This window comes from Phyllobates terribilis, unplaced genomic scaffold (assembly GCF_046119375.1).
Source record: "Phyllobates terribilis strain yellow unplaced genomic scaffold, ASM4611937v1 Scaffold_5__5_contigs__length_657084704, whole genome shotgun sequence".
Classification (NCBI taxonomy): Eukaryota; Metazoa; Chordata; class Amphibia; order Anura; family Dendrobatidae; genus Phyllobates; species Phyllobates terribilis.
In genome coordinates this window covers 130983483-131006415 of record NW_027362765.1, presented here as the reverse complement: position 1 = coordinate 131006415, position 22933 = coordinate 130983483, and the positions used below count along the sequence as shown (strand labels likewise).

The window sequence follows — 22933 nt, the reverse complement described above, 5'->3', positions numbered from 1 at the left end:
CGATGTATCAATAATGATGTGTGTGGGTAGTGGTGTCAGACCCCGCACATCTCTGCCATCCTCACTAGGTATAAGGCATCTGCAATATCCTGCGCCCAGAATGAATGATCAATATGACTTGATAGTTTCACAGGCGGCTAATAAGACGTGGCATTTCGGGAGCCTAGCTTAACCCCTTCCTCTGTGCACCTGTGAGTGTATGGGCAGGCAGTGCATTGCAGAGAGGAGCCGGGGAGAACTCAATGACTGCATGATCTGTCTTCTGCAGGCTGTGAGATGGGAATCACTACACAGCAATTTGCAGAAGTTAATAGATTGACCAGTTGCACGAACGCAAGGACAATGCGAGCAAATAGCAGGCGAGAAATAGCGCTAAAGATTTTCTGCTTTCACAAAGACTGAATGCAGAAAAATAAACCCCCGGATTGGAATCCTCTGCAGATTCCTCTGCCGGCTGAATGGGATGGCAGTGATAAAGATGCTGCTGTGTTACCACTGACACAAACATTTCTGTGCTTTGCAAAAGTGTCCTCCTTCCTCGTCTCTATACAGCACACATGTCCTGCGACCTGCCAAGATTGTAACCCTTCAATTCACTGCCATGGGAAGCGGTGGCACACAATGTAGTCTGTCTCTGGGGCACAAAGATGTTTGGCGTCTAAGAATCCCCCCAAAAATAATGCTAGTTGTATGTATATACAGAATGATGCACTTTCTTAAGGGTTGAGAAGCAAGATGTCCCTCTCCGCAGGCTGCACACATTCCTGCTCATTGGCATTTTAGATGACACTTCTTCTCCTCTTCTCTCTGCTGAAATCCTTTTCTTTTCTGTTCCTCTCTGGTTCAGTGACCTGAGCCGGCTGAGCTGTGGCTACAACACAGATACCAGATAACAGCCTCCAGTCTGTCCAGTCTATATAGAAAAGGAAAAATAAATGTCTTCTAATTCCCGGACCAAATAATGAATATGTGTATTAAGGAGCCGGCACTTTCTTGGTGAACTCCGGCAACCTGTAGCCTTATACGCTCGCTGCACTTTAATTGCTGACCGATGTCGACTGCCATGCATCTAATCTACACTTGTACGGCTACTTAGAGGTTAAAAAAATAGATCCAGACCATTAGAGATGGATTAAAGTCCTTGTTTTATTAGCAATGTATTTAGTATCTGAATTGTAAAGTGCTGTGGAATATGATGGCGCTATATAAATAAAGATTATTATAGTATAAAGGGCTGTCAGATATTTCAAAACTACAACTCCCAGCATGGCCTGATCGAAGACTGGAAAGCACCCATACAGGACTATTAAGATTGTTTTATCCCATTATTGGTTGCATTAGAATCTCATTTTCCTACTTCTTGATATATGTAGAGGGTTATAGAAGTTTTTAAAAAAAAAAAATGAAAAATTCTGGTAGGTGACCAAAAAACTAAGTTTATGTGCATAAGGGAAAGTCTTGTTTCGCTATAGCTCCAAAGCAGAATCATCTCCTCTACGTTCAGTACAATGTCCATTACCATTGCAGGGGCATAGCAAAGAGAGCCATGTGCTGGGGACGGCTGCGAAGACACTCTGTCTTGATCAGGGAGTTTAAGATTTATGGCTAGGGCTGTAGTGAAGGGAAGAAGCAGATCACCTTGCTAAACAACCGGCTCTTCCATTGCCCATCCACCGTGCCTGGGCAGCCGGCAGCAAGCACAATCTACCTACGTATCCATGATGAGACCAATGGCGTCCTTGTCGTTGGTTATTGACGTACAATTACTCAATAGAGACGGAGTATAACTATCCCCCCACAGTTTATAGTCACCACTCGGAACCTTTATGTTTAGTGGGATGTGTTGGGTGATGATAGACGCACGCTGTCCGATTTTATTATCAATACAGCCATGCAGTGATGGGATGCAAACTGTCGTCTTTGCATTGAATACGCAATGCACGCATGCAGGGAGGCTTTTTAGGCAAGTAATAAACAGCCGTACTTGTAGCATTCTGCCTTTTCTGCACTTAGCGGCGTTGAGATGTACTTTTCATGATGTGATGTTTAATAAATTAAGTACACTTAGCTCTGCCTGCCCTTATTGTAGGGGAAGAACGCACAGTACCGCCTTTATGTCAGCACAGTTTGGGCCCCGGGTTTAACCCTTCTTCCAGTTCCCTGGTTGATTTCTATAGGATTCAGCACTGGACAGCTACCTTTCTCCAGTCTGTATGACACAGTATACTGGGGATAGTACTAAGGCCTTATGTGTCATACAGTGACATATGAGATCTCAGTACGATATATAGTTATTTTTATATTATTATTATTTTTTATTATAGCGCCATTTATTCCATGGCACTTTACTTTTTTTATAGTATATAGCAGCATTTTCCAACCATGCGTATTCAAAACTACAACTCCCAGCGTGCCCTGATCTGGGAGTTGTAGTTTTACAGCAGTCACAAGTTGGTGACCACTGATGTAGGGTCAACTGGATAGTAGAAATATTCCATATCCCTATGTGTTTAATAGACATTATGTATAGTATTATAGTTACGACACACAGTTATATTGTGTGTGTATATACAGCTTGGATCTCTTCTCTTGGAGAAACTGCTATTTTAATTCATTTGGCTTTTCTAGTCCTTTATGCACAATCTTGCCAGCGCATTGTGATCAGTGAGGTAAGTTAGTATAATATTGTAGCTTTACATGCAGTCCTATGCAAATCCCACAGAGTGCAAGCATAATGCCAAATGACAAACACACTAACGTCGTCATTCTCAGCTCTGCTGCATTTGTACAGGACATAGTGTGGCCTGAACTGTTGATCACACGAGCAGATATTGTATAAATCATCCAATATGGAAAGAATAATAATCTGTTTTATCAGAGCTCTGCAGTAACAGTCGCGGTTTTCAGGTGTGTAACTCTTATTGTGTAAAATGAGGTGATTGTGGGTCTATGAAGTAGACGGCGATCCACATTCAGCGCCTCTATTCCATTCCTTTCATACTTTATGAAATTCAATGTTTTTTTTGTCCCTAAATTATAGCACAAAAGAAAGAAGAAGGAAAAAAAAAACCTTTTCTATTGCAGTATATTTTCCCCCCTAAATAAGAGTGCGGAGGCTGTTAGAGCTAATCAGGGTCATTATACTCTTCACTGTCTGCGACTACATATTCCATCCCCAAAGGCAGATTGAGAACCGCTACCAAGGAGATAGGCTCTGAACAAATACTTGAGGTCTTCGCAAATTTCAGATGAAATTTGGTGAAATCAAATCTCTGATGCTTCTCCGGGAAGGTCTCATGAATTTAACTCCACTGTTGCCGAAAGCAGAGAGAGAAAAAGTGAAGCTGGAAATGTGCCTCTGAAATAGTGCGGTCTACCCGTATCCCAGCTTTAACACATCGGTTAAATATGCAATCAATACACTGGATGCTGAGCTTATGCATTGATGAGCTGCTTGTGTGTAACGACATAGCAGAGCTGAGATTGTAGCTCTCTGAGTGGTCTTTTGTCTTTTGACATAGCGATATCACTATGAGTTGTGACAAAGCCAGCACTGCTACATCTATGCATAAAGAGTTATACGTGGCCAACCTATACATTTTTGTTCAGTAATTTTAAGAAAAATCCTTATTCTCGCTGATGTTTGGTATATATTTGCACATTAGTGCCTCTTGAACGTGTATGTGCACAGTACCGCTTGTTGCATTGCTTTGAAAACTAGATATATTTTTTCTGTCTTGAGCTCCTTGAATTGTAAAGTGCTTTGCAATATGGTGGCACTAAACAAGTAAATATTACTATTATTTTTCTCCTTCTTCATCCTCTTCTTCTTCATCCTCTTTTTCTTCTTCATCCTCTTTTTTTTCTTCTTCATCTTCTTTTTCTTCATCTTCTTCTTCTTCCTTTCCAGTTTGTTGCTCGCTAACATTTCCATTGTCGCTTCTTGCCACATTGGCATCTCTGTGTACTCTATGCACAGCACAGTACCACTTCTTGTGCATTGTTTGCCAGCCAAAGTACGGCCTTGACTTTTTCATGTGTAGTCCCTTGCTCAGTACCACTTCCCTTTCATTTCCATTCTTGTTACGTAGGATTGTGGCAGTTGTATTTCTTGTTTGCTGCTTCCTAAAGTCTGTGTAGTTAGAGTATCTTTTTTTTTTGCCGTATATTACTTGTTTGGGGTATATACTGTAGATGATTACACAATATGTCATGAGGAACATCAGAAGTCCTCAGCTTGTCTTAGAGACTCACATATTAGGATCACAGGCCGTACTGAGAGACACATCATCTACAGGACCTGTCTAGCTGGGAAACACATACACACCCAAATTTTCTTAAAACATGATCTTCCTTGAACCATGAAGTCTTAGGGCTTGTTACCAAAAGACAATCCTTCTTCTTCTCGTAGACCTTGAAACCTCTCTCCTCTTGTTTCTCCCTTCTCTCTTTGCCGCCTTATTTTCTCCATTGATCTTTCTCCCAGTTATCCCCTTTCTAGCAACCCTTCATTTTGCTTTATTTTACATCATACATCATCTTACATGTTTTCTTAATAGTAGGTCATTCGTTAATATTCTTTGATACCTCTGCTGATAGTGACCATGTTTTTCTGTATGTACTTACGTCTCATTTTGGGGGGTTTTATGTTTATGTTTTTTCTGACTTAAATTGCTTTGTATTTGCAATTTCTATTAAGAAAATAAAGAATTATTAAAAAATAAATAAAAGCGCCAATTATTTGGCTTCTTAGCCTGATAACAGACGGCAGGGATATAGCTCTGAACCTGGTTTAGTAATGGTGTGACTTCTCTTGTACCACTTGTGGACAATAGCGTTTACACCGGCCAAAAGCAAGGAAGCCACGTGTGGGAGACTCAGGGCTACAAGTGCCTCATGTCACACCCCTCCATCAGTATATTGTGCGGATCATTGGGTATTTAATTCTCACCAGGTTCTTGTAGCAGAAATGGACACAATTATCTTTAATTTATCATTAATTTGCTCTCACTTCATAGTGCAGGAGTGGCCGAGCTGAAAGCAGCACCCATTGATAGCAAGCTGAATCTCATTCTCTGGGGCTCGGCCACTAGAACCCCAAGAGATTTCCCGTAGGCAATGGGAATATTCTGTAGTATTACCAGGCAACCACTGAAGTCAGTCCACCTGAGCGAGAACTGCTCTTTGCATAAGAGAACCCCATCTACAATGTCCATGTGCCATAATGTCCATGTGCTCTAATATCTCTTTGTATAAGGATCCCCTTGTCTACAATGTCCATGTGCCCTAACTTCTCTTTGCATAAAGGAGCCCCCCATGTACACTGTCCATGTGCCCTAACTACTCTTTGCATAAGGGAGCCATCGGTCTACACTGCCCATGTGCCCTAACTGCTCCCTGTCTACAATGTCCATGTGCCCTATTTGGAAAAGGGAGCCCCCATCTACAATGTCCATGTGCCCTAACTGCTCTTTGTATAAGGGAGCCCCCATCTACAATGTCCATGTGCCCTAACTACTCTTTGTATAAGATAGACCACCACCCATCTAAAATGTCCATATGCCCTAACTACACTTTGTGTAAGGGTGGCGACCCATCTACAATGTCCATGTGCCCTAACTACTCTTTGTAGACGAGAGCCCACCACCCATCTAAAATGTCCATATGCCCTAACTACACTTTGTATAAGGGAGCCCCCCACCCATCTACAATGTCCATGTGCCCTAACTACACTTTACATAAGGGGGCCCCCCTTCTAAAATCTCCATGTACCCTAACAGCTCTTTTTATAAGGAAGCCCCCTGTCTACAATGTCCATGTGCCCTAACTACTCTTTGTAGACGAGAGCCCACCACCCATCTAAAATGTCCATATGCCCTAACTACACTTTGTATAAGGGAGCCCCCCACCCATCTACAATGTCCATGTGCCCTAACTACACTTTACATAAGGGGGCCCCCCTTCTAAAATCTCCATGTACCCTAACAGCTCTTTTTATAAGGAAGCCCCCTGTCTACAATGTCCATGTGCCCTAACTACACTTTGTATAAAGGAGACCCACACCCATCTACAATGTCCATGTGCCCTAACTGCTCTTTGTATAAGAGAGCCCCCCACCCATCTACAATGTCCATGTGCCCTAACTACTCTTTGTATAAGGGGGCCCCCCATCAATCTACAATGTCCATGTACACTAACAGCTCTTTTTATAAGGAAGCCCCCTGTCTACAATGTCCATGTGCCCTAACTACACTTTCTATAAGGGAGACCCACACCCATCTACAATGTCCATGTGCCCTAACTGCTCTTTGTATAAGAGAGCCCCCCACCCATCTACAATGTCCATGTGCCCTAACTACTCTTTGTATAAGGGGACCCCCCCATCCATCTACAATGTCCATGTGCCCTAACTACTCTTTGTATAAGGGGGCCCCCCATCCACGTACAATGTCCATGTGCCCTAACTACTCTTTGTATAAGAGAGCCCCCCACCCATCTGCAATGTCAATGTGCCCTAACTACACTTTGTATAAGGGAGCCCCACACCCATCTACAATGTCCATGTGCCCTAACTACTCTTTGTATAAGGGAGCCCCCCATCCACCTACACTGTCCATGTGCCCTAACTACACTTTGTATAAGGGAGCCCCCACCCATCTACAATGTCCATGTGCCCTAACTACTCTTTGCATAAGGGAGCTCCCCACCCATCTACAATGTCCATGTGTCCTAACTGCTATTTGTATAAGGGAGCCCCCCGTCTACACTGTCCATGTGCCCTAACTACACTTTGTATAAGGGAGCCCCCTGTCTAAAATCTCGATGTACCCTGACAGCTCTTTTTATAATGGTGCTCCCGTCTACAATGTCCATGTGCCCTAACCACACTTTGTATAAGGGAGCCCCACACACATCTTCAATGTCCATGTTCCCTAACTACTCTTTGTATAAGGGAGCCCCCCCATCCATCTACAATGTCCATGTGTCCTAACTGCTCTTTGTATAAGGGAGCCCCCCATGTACACTGTCCATGTGCCCTAAATACTCTTTACATAAAGGAGTCCCCGTCTACAATCTCAATGTGCCCTAGCTACTCTTTACATAAGGGAGCCCCCATATGCAATGTCCCTGTGCCCTAACTGCTCTTTGCATAAGGGAGCCCCCTGTCTACACTGTCCATATGTCCTAACTTCTCTTTGTATAAGGGAGCCCCCTGTCTACACTGTCCATGTGCCCTAACTACTCTTTACATAAGGGAGCCCCCCGTCTACACTGTCCATGTGCCCTAACTACTCTTTACATAAGGGAGCCCCCCGTCTACACTGTCCATGTGCCCTAACTGCTCTTTGTATAAGGGAGCCCCCCGTCTACACTGTCCATGTGCCCTAACTTCTCTTTACATAAGGGAGCCCCCCGTCTACACTGTCCATGTGCCCTAACTACTCTTTACATAAGGGAGCCCCCCGTCTACACTGTCCATGTGCCCTAACTTCTCTTTACATAAGGGAGCCCCCCGTCTACACTGTCCATGTGCCCTAACTGCTCTTTGTATAAGGGAGCCACCCATCCATCTACAATGTCCATGTGCCCTAGCTGCTCTTTGTATAAGGGAGCCCCCTGTCTACACTGTCCATGTGTCCTAACTGCTCTTTGTATAAGGGAGCCCCCCGTCTACAATGTCCATGTGCCCTAACTGCTCTTTACATAAGGGAGCCCCCGTTTACAGTCTCAATGTGCCCTAACTGCTCTTTACATAAGGGTGCCCCTCATCCATCTACAATGTCCATGTGCCCTAACTGCTCTTTACATAAAGGAGTCCCCATCTACAATGTCCATGTGCCCTAATTACACTTTGCATAAGGGAGCCCCCCGTCTACAATGTCCATGTGCCCTAACTGCTCTTTACATAAGGGAGCCCCCGTTTACAGTCTCAATGTGCCCTAACTGCTCTTTACATAAGGGTGCCCCTCATCCATCTACAATGTCCATGTGCCCTAACTGCTCTTTACATAAAGGAGTCCCCATCTACAATGTCCATGTGCCCTAATTACACTTTGCATAAGGGAGCCCCCCATCTACAATCTCAATGTGCCCTAACTGCTCTTTACATAAGGGTGCCCCTCATCCATCTACAATGTCCATGTGCGCTAATAGAGCATAAAGACAGGAGTTATCCTGAGTGGACAATTCCTTTAAGAACACTCGCTAGCTGTTACTACAGACCTGTGTAAAACTGCAGTAACATATCGTCATTACACATTCAGCTCTGCTTCTTATGAGTATATATTATAAATCTGTGCACCTGAATAAGCCGGCAATACATCACGCTCTTCATGCATCTGGTTATTATTCTAGGTATATTTAATATATAGTACGATGCATATATTCTGCATAGACAGACCTTCACAAAGCCCAGCTTCTAGTCTGAGTAGAAAATGCAATTCTCAGTACGGCAACTGTTCATATTTTCTATGCATTTATATTCTGTGATTATTCAAAATACAGTATACTATTATTATTGCTGTTTGCAGTCACTTTTGCTGCTGGTTCAGTGCTTGTACACAAACTATGCAGGTTATGGATGAACTTTATATACAGGAACATTTTCTTAGAAATGTATATTTTTTTATGTCGCGGTATGACTTTTTTTTGTTCCACGCGCTAATGCATTGGTTTGATTTTTTTGGCTGCAGGCTTACACTGGGAATCTAACCACACAGCACAGCTGTACACCAGGCTTTTCTGAGGAGGGGTACACGGCCCTCGTATCACCAAGCATCAAAGAGGGGCAGAAGCTTCTAAAAGGTAGGCAAAAACGAAGCAACAAGCGGTCAATGTCATATATCTTGTTACCAGGAGTCTGTCTATTTGCTTTGTCTGTTTTGAGACAATTTACGGAATGGCTTTATTATGGATGATTCACACCTCGCGTCTTTATTTTTCCTGCCAGAACATATTTCTTGTAGTAACAGCTAGAACGCGGCTCTTTACCAATCTTCCTCTGTGCACTCAGTGTCCGTACAGCATTGTATATCTTTATTGCAAGGGCTGCATGCAAATGGCCAAAATATTCTTGCCTATTCTACAGTCCATGTGTGAATGGTCGGGGGGAATTGCTGATCTTCTGGGACACATTAATGATTTTTGATTTTATTATTTCATTTCCCATCATGCTTTGAGTGATTTCAGGCTGCACCTGAAAATATTTAAAGGGGTTGTCCATCCCTGGTGAAATCTTTGGCAATCACTGCTGCTTGCCAAATCTTACTGGTGTGTAATGCACACACTATTAGGATTCTTCTCTGCTTGCGGGATTCAATGGTTGTCACATGACTGCAAATATACAATTTGCATACTTGCGGCCATGGGCGGACTAGAGTCTCGACCGCGTCTTATAATGTTTTTGTCATGCTAGGTATGGGAATGACCCAGCATATGATGATGGGAAAAGGGGGGAAGCCCAACAACTAGGGAAAGGGAGAGTGGATACCCCTAGGTAAATCTAACAACACCCTGACTCCCCTATCGTTCCTAAATAGGTTCCACACCTATCGCCGAGCAGAATACCTTAGCCCTTGCTGACCCTAGAGCTAGGCCCTAGGTAGGGAGGGGGAGGGGTGAGCACTAGTCAGCCCCACTGCAACTAAAACAAACAAGGGAAACAGACAAGGGGATAAACTCCGCTTTGAGAAGACACCAGAGAGATGACGACTACAATCCACAAAGGAACTCCAAGAAGAATCTAGCTGACTGATAGAACTTCAGACCTGAACAGAGGAATTTACTCTATCACCAGTGATTCTCTGGAGCAACTGAGTGTATTTAAAGATCCAGCAAGGGTGTGTTAATTAGCAGCAGAAGGTGGAGATCACCGCTGAGTCCTAAAGAGGGAGGGATGATGAAAGGATCAAAAAGGCCAAGCACAGCGACCTTCTACAGCCAGATCCAGAATGACTGTCTGTCAAACCTGATACGCCCATTACAGTTCTTTTGAAAGATGTGGGTTAGACTGTAGTCGGTACATGACCACCTGCATGTAAATCACATACCTGAGGTCACGGGACGACCACTGCAACTGGCAAGTAGATCCATATCCTAGCTGTGTGTCCATTACATACTGTTAAGATTCGGTAAGCTGCAGCGCTTGACAAAGATTTCATTGGGGGTGGGCAATCCCTTTAAAGAGAATCTGTCACCTGGTTCTTGCTACCCCATCTGAGAGCATCATGATATAGGGATAGAAACCCTGATTCCAGCAATATATCACTTACTGAGCTGCTTGCTGCAGTTTTGATAAAATCCCTATTTTCTCTGCTGCAGAACTAGCAGTTCTCTGAATGCTGAGCTCTGTATAACACCGCCCCCACCACTGATTGGCTACTTTCTACCTATAAACAGTAAGCTGCCAATCAGTGGTGGGGGGCGGGGTTATATAAGGAGGCTCATGAATAAGGACTAGTAAACCTGGCAGCAGGTTTACTAGTCATCTATTGCTGAAAAAAAAACAGATTTTATCAAGACCACATCAAGCAGTCCAGTAAGTGACACATTGATGGAATCAGAGTCTTTGTCCCTACATCATGCTGCTCTCAGATTAGGTGGCAAAAACCTGCTGACATATTCCCTTTAACTTGTTTCAGCTGGGCACCACAACTTTAAACCATATATCTGGGTGAATATTAGAAATATTGCTTCTCTGAATGAGGACAGATCTTTTTTGTGTGTGATACAGGTCGCAGCACATGATCGATGTGACATGTGGCCTTATGCGTTTGCATATTCCTGATACATTTTTTACCCATGTGCTTGCTATATGTAAGTCAGAAGAGTCTGCATTATTCATCCATGTATCGGTGAGCGACACTTAATGCAGCCGTGTGATGTCACGGCATAAAGTACAAGGATCAGCTCGGAGGATTAATGGGATGAGGTTCTTTTTTTTTCATTGTTTGTCTACTGAGAGAAAGACTGAACATATGTTTTAGCAAATGGACCAATTCTCGGAAGACCGGCATGCTGAGCTCAGTTTTTTAATAGACTAATCTGTAAGCATTATTTTTCTGCCTGCAAGACTCCATGGCCGTGCTAAGGTGTTAATGGAGACCCATTATCTACACATAGTATTCAACCACTGTGAGGGTCAAACACAGTACTCATCCCATAGATACATATAATAATGATGACACCATGGAGACTTAAAGGGATTGACCACTTTCTCTTGTTCGTGCAGCTTTTCTCTGTCAAAAAATGGCCGCTGGTGGAGGAGCATGTGACCAGACCCAGTGTCAGACTGAAGAACATTGGGCCCATTAGAGGATTTGATTCTGAGGTTCCACCTTTCTCCCCAACTCAAGAGCCCCATAACAGCTGCAAGGTTTGCACTATGAACTCTCCTGAAGGAGAAGCCAGGGCCCACCGGAGGATTCTCCGGTTCTCTGGTGGACCAGTCCAACCCTAACCAGGCCGGTCCATCAGCCTCCTCCTGTTGTATAGCATCTCACATGGGAAAGCTGCTTTTCACATGCTCCTCCACCAGCGGACATTTTTTGACAGAGGAAAGCTGCACTAACAAGAGAAAGTGGCCAACCCCTTTAAGGCAGTGGGTGGTTTTTATCATGTTCTAAGGGTAAATGCACACATAGCAATTTAGCTGCAGATTTTTGCCTCTGATTTGCACGTGGAAAACCAGTAGTATAAGGCTATGTTCACACAGCGATCTTGGCAGTAAGAATGCTGCATTCAAAACTCACGTTTTGCAATGTTTTCGCTGCATTTTTTGGATGCGGATTATATGTGTGCTTAGATGTTTAATAAAGCTAGTTTTATTCATCAAAAACACTTGTTGCGTTTTTTTTGGGTTTTTTTGCAGTGTTTTTTTCACTCTCATTGTTTTCTATGGGTGAAAAAATGCTGCAAAAACAAAGAATTTCAAATGCAGTTCTCAAATTAAATCAGGAAAAAACAAACCAACGTGTGAATGAAATTTCTAAAATCTCATAGCTTTTCCTGATACTGTAAAAAAAACAGCTTTTAATTTGCACAAAAAGAACGCTGGAAAAACGCAACGTGTGAACATAGCCTAATGCATTAGAAGCGTCGTAGATGAGATTTTCTGCTTGGAAATCATCCTACAAGGTGGGTTTTGAATTCTGCAGCATGTGAATTCCTTATGTAAATATGCAATGAAAATCTGCATAGGGTGAAATCTGCCACAAATATACAATGCGGATTTTGCTCTCGAATTGCTGCAGAATGACTTCAAATACTCCGAAAAAATCTGCAGCAGTTGGGTTCGTTCACAAGTGCAGATTTTCTTTTGTTTTGGATCTGTCTCTTGTTACTGCAGTGTGTGGATAAGTAAAGTCTCATTCATTTTGCTGATACTGTAATGCACTATGGATCTAACGAGCTGCAGATCTGGATAGACGATACGCAGCATGTCCCCACATGGAGAGGATGCTCCTATGCTGTATCTCTGCGGTGGACATGCAATGCAATGGGTGAAACATAGGCACTGACATCCCCAAGATAAATTACCATGCCAGGGATTTAAGTACACGGCGCCGGGCAATTTACACTGCAAATATGTTTTACAATGTGGGCATGAGATTTCTTAAATTCTAGTGCTCAATGCTAGCACTCTAAAACGCAGCGGATTTAATCTGCCATGTTTATGCTACTTGGGAACAAACTATTAATGATTTTTACCCTTTTTTACTCAGATTTATCTTCACGCTTACTAAATGTCCGTCTATCTATCGATTATCATTTTACTGTCACACTGCCTCTCCGCCTATGTATGTTATCTATATTTTTTATTATCTATCTATCTATCATCGCTCTCTCTATCATCGCTCTCTCTATCATCGCTCTCTCTATCATCGCTCTCTCTATCATCGCTCTCTCTATCATCGCTCTCTCTCTATCTAGCTCTCTCTCTCTATCTAGCTCTCTCTCTCTATCTAGCTCTCTCTCTATCTAGCTCTCTCTCTCTATCTAGCTCTCTCTCTCTATCTAGCTCTCTCTATCTAGCTCTCTAGCTATCATCGCTCTCTCTATCTAGCTCTCGCTATCTAGCTCTCTAGCTATCATCGCTCTCTCTATCTAGCGCTCTCTATCTAGCGCTCTCTATCTAGCGCTCTCTATCTAGCGCTCTCTATCTAGCGCTCTCTATCTAGCGCTCTCTATCTAGCGCTCTCTATCTAGCTCTCTCTATCTAGCTCTCTCTATCTAGCTCTCGCTATCTAGCTCTCTAGCTATCATCGCTCTCTCTATCTAGCTCTCTCTATCTAGCTCTCTATCTAGCTCTCTCTATCTAGCTCTCTAGCTATCATCGCTCTCTCTATCTAGCTCTCTCTATCTAGCTCTCTCTATCTAGCTCTCTCTATCTAGCTCTCTAGCTATCATCGCTCTCTCTATCTAGCTCTCTCTATCTAGCTCTCGCTATCTAGCTCTCGCTATCTAGCTCTCTCTCTATCTAGCTCTCTCTATCTAGCTCTCTCTATCTAGCTCTCTCTATCTAGCTCTCTAGCTATCATCGCTCTCTCTATCTAGCTCTCTCTATCTAGCTCTCTCTATCTAGCTCTCTCTATCTAGCTCTCTCTATCTAGCTCTAGCTATCTAGCTCTAGCTATCTAGCTCTCTCTATCTAGCTCTCGCTATCTAGCTCTCTCTATCTATCTCAATATCTATCTGTCTCTCAATCTCTATCTAGTTCTCTATCTATCGCTCAATCTCTATCTATCTTTCATATCTATCTATCTATCTCTCTCTATATATCTATCTCAATATCTATATGTCTTTCAATCTATATCTCTCAATCTCTCTCTATCTGTAGCTTTCTATCTAGCTCTCGTCTCTATCTATTGCTATGTCTGTCTGTCTTTATGCATGTCCTGTATTCCTCCTGTACCCCAGATTTGGATGTTGTAAAGCTACCATGGATTTTGGTATTTTGTGACACAGAGCAGACATTGCAAACAAGGCTGAGATGCAGAACCACTTTTCCCATGATGCTTAGCCAGTGACCAGAGCTCTGAAGTATGGTTCATCTATGATTTAATGGGAACACTTGGATTACTGCAGACTTGCAGATTCTCTCCGCGGCCGGTGTTCCAGTTCAGCGAGAGGCTTTTACCTCGAAGGATTTAAAACAAAATTAAAGTGTCATACGTCCAAGACAAAATTCTCAGGGAGATGACATTGTAATTATTGCCAGGAAGTTGTTTTGCTGGAATAGAGATTTGTAGACATGGGTGAATTCGGGAGCTGTAGTAAAGTCTAATCTTATTGTAATAAAGTCTTTTTTTTCCATTAGAGATTTGTTTTCCCTTTTATTTTCTCACTTGTTGATTCAGTTACTCTCTGTGACTGACTCTTAGCAGAGTTTTCCTTCATCTTGTTAATGTAGACTTGCTGCCCTCTAATAGCTCTGGTAGTCCCTTGCTCAATTTGAGTCAAGCAGTAGTTGTGTTTTTTCTCTATGTAGAAGCAGGAAGTCTCTTTTACCTCCATGAATCATCCCCCTCTTCAACTCCTGACCCAGCTGCTCCCTCCTCCCCCCTGCCAGGGACCTTGCAGTGATGTAAGATTGTACTTCTAATGATGACTCATGCAGGGAAAAGGGACTTAGTGTTTCTACATAGAGCTTAGAAGGATTCAGTTAGTCAGTTTTTAATAGGGTGATGTTATAAACCTAAAGGAAAAGAGAAGAATTAACTGGGTAGAAGGGAAAAATTAGCAATTTTAAGTACACAGGGCTGTATAATATGATGACTGCAATATATTAAGAGGGTGTGCTTCTTTAAAAAGCTTGTCTTGAATTAGAAAAAAAAAATACAGTTTTTTTTGGAAGGGTTGTTTTTTTAAGAACCAGCAAAGCTCTCGTCCATGGGCTGTGTCTGGTATTGTTTCCATATAATTGAAAATAAATAGTATTGCTGCAATACCAGGCAAAATATATGGACAAGCTAGACGCTGTTTCTGGAGCTGTTATTTCAACTCAGCCCCTATTTACCTTAGTTCATCCACATACTGAGAAAGCAGCTTTAAATTTTCAGAATTTTTTTTTTATCCATTACAGAGGACCTATTACCTCCTTCATCAAGAAAAAAGACTAATATAACTTTCTGAAATATATATGATTAGAAAAAGTAAAAATGGTCCTTAGAAACAGCTATGTTCCCCATTAACCTTTTACAAAATACTATTTCTACTTTTAGTGTACGAATATTTTAGAAGCTGCTATGTCCTCCAGTTGATAAATAACCCTTTACAAGCAGCTGTGTCCTTCTCATATATCTGCACTGCAGTATACACAGACATGTTATTGCATTGCCGATAAATAATAATATTCTGTATGAAGTAAAGTTCAGACTCCTGGCTGGAGATGAACATTTTCACCTGATTTATATTTCATTGATTCGCAAACCATTGGGATACATTGGTGAAATAATTTGCCACACTTGTAGTTTGCCTTAAAGAAATGTAAGAAAAAATAGGTGAAATAGTTTTACCATTGTATTGTATGGCACAGCAACTGGACAAAACAGCGAAACGGGCACATTGCTTCACTTTACCATGCAAATGCTGTGTATATTCAGCTCCCCCACCCATAGTAGGTATCTCTCCAAGATAAGAATGTCACCAGATTCTGCACTCACTCTTGGAGAAATAAATCCTTTGTCCCTGTAATACTGAAGGAAATGATCTGATTTGCTAATGACATCTATTTGTGAAAAGTCTTAGAATTTCATCCTCTGTCAGGTTTTATATTTTTCTCAGAAACTATAGGTCCACTGCATTATTTTGGGATTTTCCTATCATTATTGCATGTTCTTCAAGAATTCATGGCTTAGTTTAAGTGCTATGCAAAAACCTCTGAGTCTTAAGTTGCCACTGATTGGATAATGTTAAGTGCGGACTGACTGTTTGCCTTCTCTTCTGTTTGGATCACCAGGCTTCTTATTGGTGTGCTCATGACGTCTGCTACTGATCTGTCTTGTTGATGTTGGTCATCTTTTTTCTTATCATTTATATCTTTTTTCTCATATAACAAAGAGTCTGAAGTAGTAAAACTTGTAGTTATTTAAAAAAGGTGTTTTGTAAGCTAAATAGTGTATACAGTAGACTTTTTTTTCTAATGTGACCACTAGGGGCACTGTTGTATTGGAGTCAGTAGCTTATGTTCTGTATGTTATGTTCATTCCATCTTATGTGTAAATTTACTTTACAGTTTGGCCATTGTATCATATGAAAATCTTATCTATCTATCTATCTCTATATCTCTATATCTACTGTATATCTGTACATGCAAGAACTGCAGAGTGAGTTTTTTTTCCCGTTTGCAACATGCACTGCAACTTGTACTTTAATTAACACAGGACTCAGTAATGCTTAACAGTCTAGCATCAGAACTGCCCCATATGCACCTTGTTTAACCCCTACCTCGATGTACAGTAGTATGTATGGCCTCTTCCACCCAAGGGAGCAATAGTGCGGGCAATTACTGATACAGTACACAATAAACAGCTCCATATTTCAGCTTTTGCTTTTATTGGGAGGCTGCATTCACCCTCTCGAGGATAGCTAAGGACGACTTCAGTGTACCCTTGGACATAATAACCATTAATTAGTTTAATTATAAAAGGATACAACATAGAAGTGAGAGTACGAGTATTACATGGTGTAAGTAAAGTCATTCATGTGTGTGGTGTAAAATGTTTTGTTAAGTGGTTCACAATTACTTGAAAGTTTCTTCCCACAGTCCATAAACAAAGTAGGTGAGAAAGGCTTTTTGCTGTGTGCCCCCACATGGTATGTATGTAGGGTGTGTACTCTAGTTGTCATCTATCTAATGGTGTCTAGGAAATGCAGAGTTATGATGGCCATTAGGAAGTCCACAATTAGTTTTAGCATTAATAGATTATTAATAGCTAGTTTTCTATTTTTGTAATTGAGATAAGCTAATCTAGTAAAATTTATATTTGGCTGATTTGCTCGAAATCGACAGGGAAATTCAGTTTGCATCGATTTCGCCATTTAAAGACCATTATTATGCTGAGGTGCCTCTCCAGAACATAATGAACGTACGGTAAAAAAAATTAAGTAAATATTAAAAAAATATATATAAATGGAAAATAACATAAATATTTGGCCCCACGTATCACAAAAAAAGTTACAAAAATTATTTGAACATCTAAATGAGAAAACATTTAAAAGTTCTTTATATTGCATATACAAAATTGTTTAAAGATAGCCAGTCATTATATTCATGCTGGCCAGAGTATATTTTACTTTAAAGTGCTGCTGTATTTAAGAGAAAACACAGTTTGAATAACCAGCAAGGGAATACAGTGAAAGACAAAACTGATCCAATGTAGTTCCAAGATGTCTCCTTCCCACACCACTCTTACTGATATATAAACAGTTAGGTCCATATATATTTGGACAGAGACAACATTTTTCTAATTTTCTTTCTACACATTACCACAATGAATTTTAAACAAAACAATTCAGATGCAGTTGAAGTTCAGACTTTCAGCTTTCATTTGAGGGTATCCACATTAAAATTAGATGAAGGGTTTAGGAGTTTCAGCTCCTTAACATGTGCCACCCTGTTTATAAAGGGACCAAAAGTAATTGGACAGATTAAATAATTGTAAATAAAATGTTCCTTCTAGTACTTGGTTGAAAACCCTTTGTTGGCAATGACTGCCTGAAGTCTTGAACTCATGGACATCACCAGACGCTGTGTTTCCTCCTTTTTGATTCTCTGCCAGGCCTTCACTGCGGTGGTTTTCAGTTGCTGTTTGTTTGTGGGCCTTTCTGTCTGAAGTTTAGTCTTTAACAAGTGAAATGCATGCTCAATTGGGTTGAGATCAGGTGACTGACTTGGCCATTCAAGAATATTCCACTTCTTTGCTTTAATAAACTCCTGGAGCTTTGGCTTTATGTTTTGGGTCATTGTCCATCTGTAGTATGAAACGACGACCAATCAGTTTGGCTGCATTTGGCTGTATCTGAGCACACAGTATGGCTCTGAATACATCAGAATTCATTCGGCTGCTTCTGTCCTGTGTCACATCATCAATAAACACTAGTGACCCAGTGCCACTGGCAGCCATGCATGCCCAAGCCATCACACTGCCTCCGCCGTGTTTTACAGATGATGTGGTATGCTTTGGATCATGAGCTGTACCACGCCTTCGCCATACTTTTCTCTTTCCATCATTCTGGTAGAGGTTGATCTTGGTTTCATCTGTCCAAAGAATGTTCTTCCAGAACTGTGCTGGCTTTTTTAGATGATTTTTGGCAAAAGTCCAGTCTAGCCTTTTTATTCTTGATGCTTATGAATGTGCAGTGAACCCTCTGTATTTACTTTCATGCAGTCTTCTCTTTATGGTAGATTTGGATCCTGGAGAGTGTTGTTCACTTGGTTGGCTGTTGTGAAGGGGTTTCTCTTCACCATGGAGATTATTCTGCGATCATCCACCACTGTTGTCTTCCGTGGTGCCCAGGTCTTTTTGCATTGATGAGTTCACCAGTGCTTTCTTTCTTTCTCAGGATGTACCAAACTGTAGATTTTGCCACTCCTAATATTGTAGCAATTTCTCGCATGTTTTTTTTCCTGTTTTTGCAGCTTAATGATGGCTTGTTTCACCTGCATGGAGAGCTCCTTTGACCGCATGTTTACTTCACAGCAAAACCTTCCAAATGCAAGCACCACACCTCAAATCAACTCCAGGCCTTTTATCTGCTTAATTGAGAATGACATAACAAAGGGATTGCCCACACCTGTCCATGAAATAGCCTTGGAGTCAATTGTCCAATTACTTTTGGTCCCTTTAAAACAGGGTGGCTCATGTTAAGGAGCTGAAACTCCTAAACCCTTAATCCAATTTTAATGTGGATACCCTCAAATGAAAGCTGAAAGTCTGAACTTCAACTGCATCTGAATTGTTTTGTTTAAAATTCATTGTGGTAATGTCTAGAACCAAAATTAGAAAAATGTTGTCTCTGTCCAAATCTATATGGACCTAACTGTATATATAATATATATATAATTTAACCCTGTCTGCCTTCTGTATGGGAGTCTGGCTGTGTCTGTCAGCCAATCTCCCATTCCTGCAGCTGCATGATCTTGTGCAGCTGCTGTAGTATGCAGTGGCGTTTTAGAATGTTACTGCAGAACAGAATGCTAATCACCTGGACATTTGGGCTACGTTCCCACGATGAGCTTTTGGTGAATTTTTGATGTTGCAGAATTTCTGCACCTATTATCTAAATTAGGTTACTTGCGGTCTTTTATTGCTTTTTTTTTTTTAACATGCGTTTTTATCACTATTTTGACACTGCGTTTTTTTGTCTTTTTTCTGTTGTGTAATGTGTCCGCACATAAAACTCAGTGTATCTGCTTATGCTGAGTAAAAAAGAAGCACAGTAGGCATGAGAGTTCTGTAAATCCCATCCACTTTGGTGGAACTGTAAGACGCTGCTTTTTTTACACAGCGAAAATACACAGCATCAAAAACGCACCAAAAGCTCATCGTCGGAACGTAGCATAAAAGTCTAAGGATGGTTGAGAATTAGTTAAGAGAACTGCGGGGATTGGTGCTCTCACTGTCATGCGAGAGAATCGGGCCGATTATGCTAATGACATTCAGATGAAATACTGTCAAAGTTTGAGCCGAGTGTCATCTGAGTGTGATCCGATTGTCTTGCATGTGCGCACATCTGACTGCATCGGATGACGTCCGAATGCAATCCGATGTTTCACACGCACCCATAGATTTGTATAGGTGCACGTGGTCCGATTTGTGGTGCCACTCACAGCATCCTCCGAGCAAAAAAAATCGCAGCTCTCCAGTGCACCATAGTATAACATTGGGCCAAGTGCTATCCGATAAAACAATCTGGCTATGTATATCAGCCGGGCTCCTGCTGCTGATCGCATGGGTGAAATGGGTCCCTGTGTGATCAGCATGATGTATAGAATCATAAATATTGAGTCTTTGCATAAACTTGATGTATTAGTTAATAAAAGTTTAAAAACTTATGAAATGCTGATAATTTTACTTCAGTAACCATAGAAACATCTGACTAAAAAATCTCAAGCAACAAACTGTGAAAACCAAAAATTTGTGTCAGTCTCAAAACCTTTAGCCAAGACTGTAGTGTCTTTGGTATTTCAGAGACTTGCCCATTCAAGTTTATGGGTGCGAAAAAGAAAAACGTATCTCATACGGATCAACCATATTTCATCTGTTTTTTTACAATGCCCTAATGGTAAGATTTATATCTGTCATATAGACTCGATATTAAAAAGCAGTTCTGGGTGCAAAGTGTTAAATCCTCACAATGGCAGTATGAAGCGACAAATTCATTCAGTGTGAGGTTATATGTCGGTGCTTTATATGTGACCTTGGTTTATGGTTTGTCACGTCCATGTAATTACCTGTATGCCCTGTATGTTTAGAGCAATGTGGCCATATGACTGGAAAATGTGGACTGCAAATCTTTGTAACGTATAGGATAAAATAGAGCAATGTATGCGGAGAATAATGTGATGTAACCAGGCTTGGACTGGGGTGCCATGGGACCACCAGTAACCAACTCCAGGACCCCACTTTTCAGCTACATGTAAATGTGACTTTATCCTCATTCACAAATTTCAACAGCAATAAACTGCGTTGACTGTTAAATTAATAAGATGCTGCCTTTGTCTGTATATGATGAATCAAGTATATTGTGCCAAGTACTACTCATATAAGAGGGTGGTGGCCCACCGGAGGATTTTCCTGTTCTCCTGTGGGCCAGTCCAAGCCTGGATGTAACTGCACAGTCCATGCTGATAACGTCATTGTGGTGTTAGCCCTCATTCTCTAAGTGCTTTCTGCCAAGTTTCAGGAACTAAGGCAAGATTGTAGTCACTTCACTGAAGCCAATCTTTTAAATCCGCACCCTGTCTCCTCAATGCTCCATCTTGGAACGAGCATATTTCATGGTATGGTGCCACAAGTATATCACAGAGAATTATGTGTATCTAGCTGTGTCATATCGTCCGTTTTAGTGCATTTGGCACAATACATAACGAACTGTGTAATCTGATGGATTCCTGTCTGCAGATAAGCTATTTTATCCCACGACACAGTCCAGCGGAGGCTTTATTCTCCTCCGTCTGAGTGACACAAATTGGAGCTAATGAGGATTGAAACCCACTTCAGTTACAGTACAGAAGCCCAATACATCCGTGTGTGAAATGCCCATTTTTTTTATGTTTTATTTGAAATGACACAAGTCTTAGCGGCTGAAGATACCATGAGGGGACTTTTAAAATTCACTTTTCCTTGCAGCTGGGTCACTGTAATTTGTACCAAATTTATCAAAATATTGCTCAATGTGTGACAAATTTGACGCATTTTAAAAATTTACATTTCTGTCTAGAAATGTTAGTTCACTTTTCATACAATGCCCTTACTGGAATGAGTTTGAGACTTTTCTTTCTTGACATTTTAATAAAAGGCATAGTTCATAAATCTGATTAAAACATCATTTTCATAGCTAAAAACTTTTTTTGATGCCAGAAAACTGGCACAGAAGCTTTGAAACATTCCCCCTGTTAAACTGTGTGTACTCCATGATACCTATACTAAGAAGTAGAAGGACCAATAATGTCCAGTAGAAGTTGCCCAAAGGCCCCTATACACCTTAGATGGCTGTTGGCCAACCGATCGTTTGGCCAACAGCCATCTCGGCAGACTCTCCCATACATAGGTGCGCTCGTTCGGCAAAGTGGTCCTGTTTTCGCTGAGAAATTGTAACGGGTGTGTCAGGTGTGACAGACAGTTGTTCTGGATCCAGCTGTAGAAGGTCATTGCGCTTGGCACTGCAGGCACCTTCTTGATCTTTTTATCTCTGTAGTATAGTGATATCCTTCTAGGACCACCTAACAGTCACCTTCACATTCTGCTGCTAATTGACACACCCTTGCTGGATGTTTAAATACCTTCAGTCTCTTCAGAGAGTCGCCGGTGATAGCTCTATTTTCCTCTGTCCAGGTTTAAAGTACTAGTAGTCGGCTAGTGTCTTCTGGGAGCACCCATGGATTATAGTTGGCCTGATCTCTCTGGTGTCTTCTGAAGCTAAGTGTTTTCCCTTGTCTGTTTACCTGTTTGTCTTTAGTTGCAGTGGGGGCTGACTAGTGCTCACCCCGTCCCCTCCCTAGGACCTATCGCTAGGGGCAGTCAGGTATTAGGTTTCCTGCTTGGCGATAGGTGCAGAACGTATTTAGGGACATTAGGGGAGTCAGGGTGTTGTCAGATCTGCCTAAGGGGTCTTCACTTCCCCTTTCCCTAGTGTTTGGGCTTTTTCCCTCTCTTCCCATTGTTGTGCACTTAGTCTTTCCCTCACATTTCCTGACAGAAATCCGCCGGCTTCGGCTATCCGCTTATCTCCAGGAGAACAATGCGATTGGCAGTCCGAAATTGGACATGCCCGATTGACATCTTCCCCAACCATCAGTTGGCCGGTGTCCCCATACACATTATAGTGTTGGCTGAACCCTTCAATATCATCGGGTTTGGCTGACATTAGTCTAAGTATAAGTATAGTGTATAAGGGCCTTAAGATATGGGTTTATTCCTTTCTGAATGAATACTGAGTCTTCCTCCACTGCTTATAGGGGTTGACTCATCACAGGCACCCCCTTTAATATGATAGCATGATTTATAAAGGTCCGTCAAATTAATGTGTCATGATAATTTTCAAGTACTTTTCTGATTGGAAACTTGAATTTTTCAGTGGCCTGTACAACAGTTGCGGACATACGATTGGTGAAGGTCAAATAGCTTAAGGGGCATGCTGCCGTCTTAAAGGCAGTTTCCCATTATCAACTGGATTGAATGAAAGGGTATAAGCTAATAAACCTCACAAT

The 22933-nt window shown here is 41.6% G+C and overlaps 1 protein-coding gene across 1 annotated transcript in view; it reads left to right on the top strand.

Annotated features, from left to right (window-relative positions):
• CDH4 (cadherin 4) overlaps positions 1 to 22933 on the top strand; it is a 1143840-nt gene that overhangs the window by 1083 nt on the left and 1119824 nt on the right. The window contains exon 2 of the mRNA XM_073683019.1: positions 8694 to 8805. Within this exon, the coding sequence (XP_073539120.1) occupies positions 8694 to 8805 (112 nt within the window). The remainder of the gene's footprint in view (positions 1 to 8693; positions 8806 to 22933) is intronic.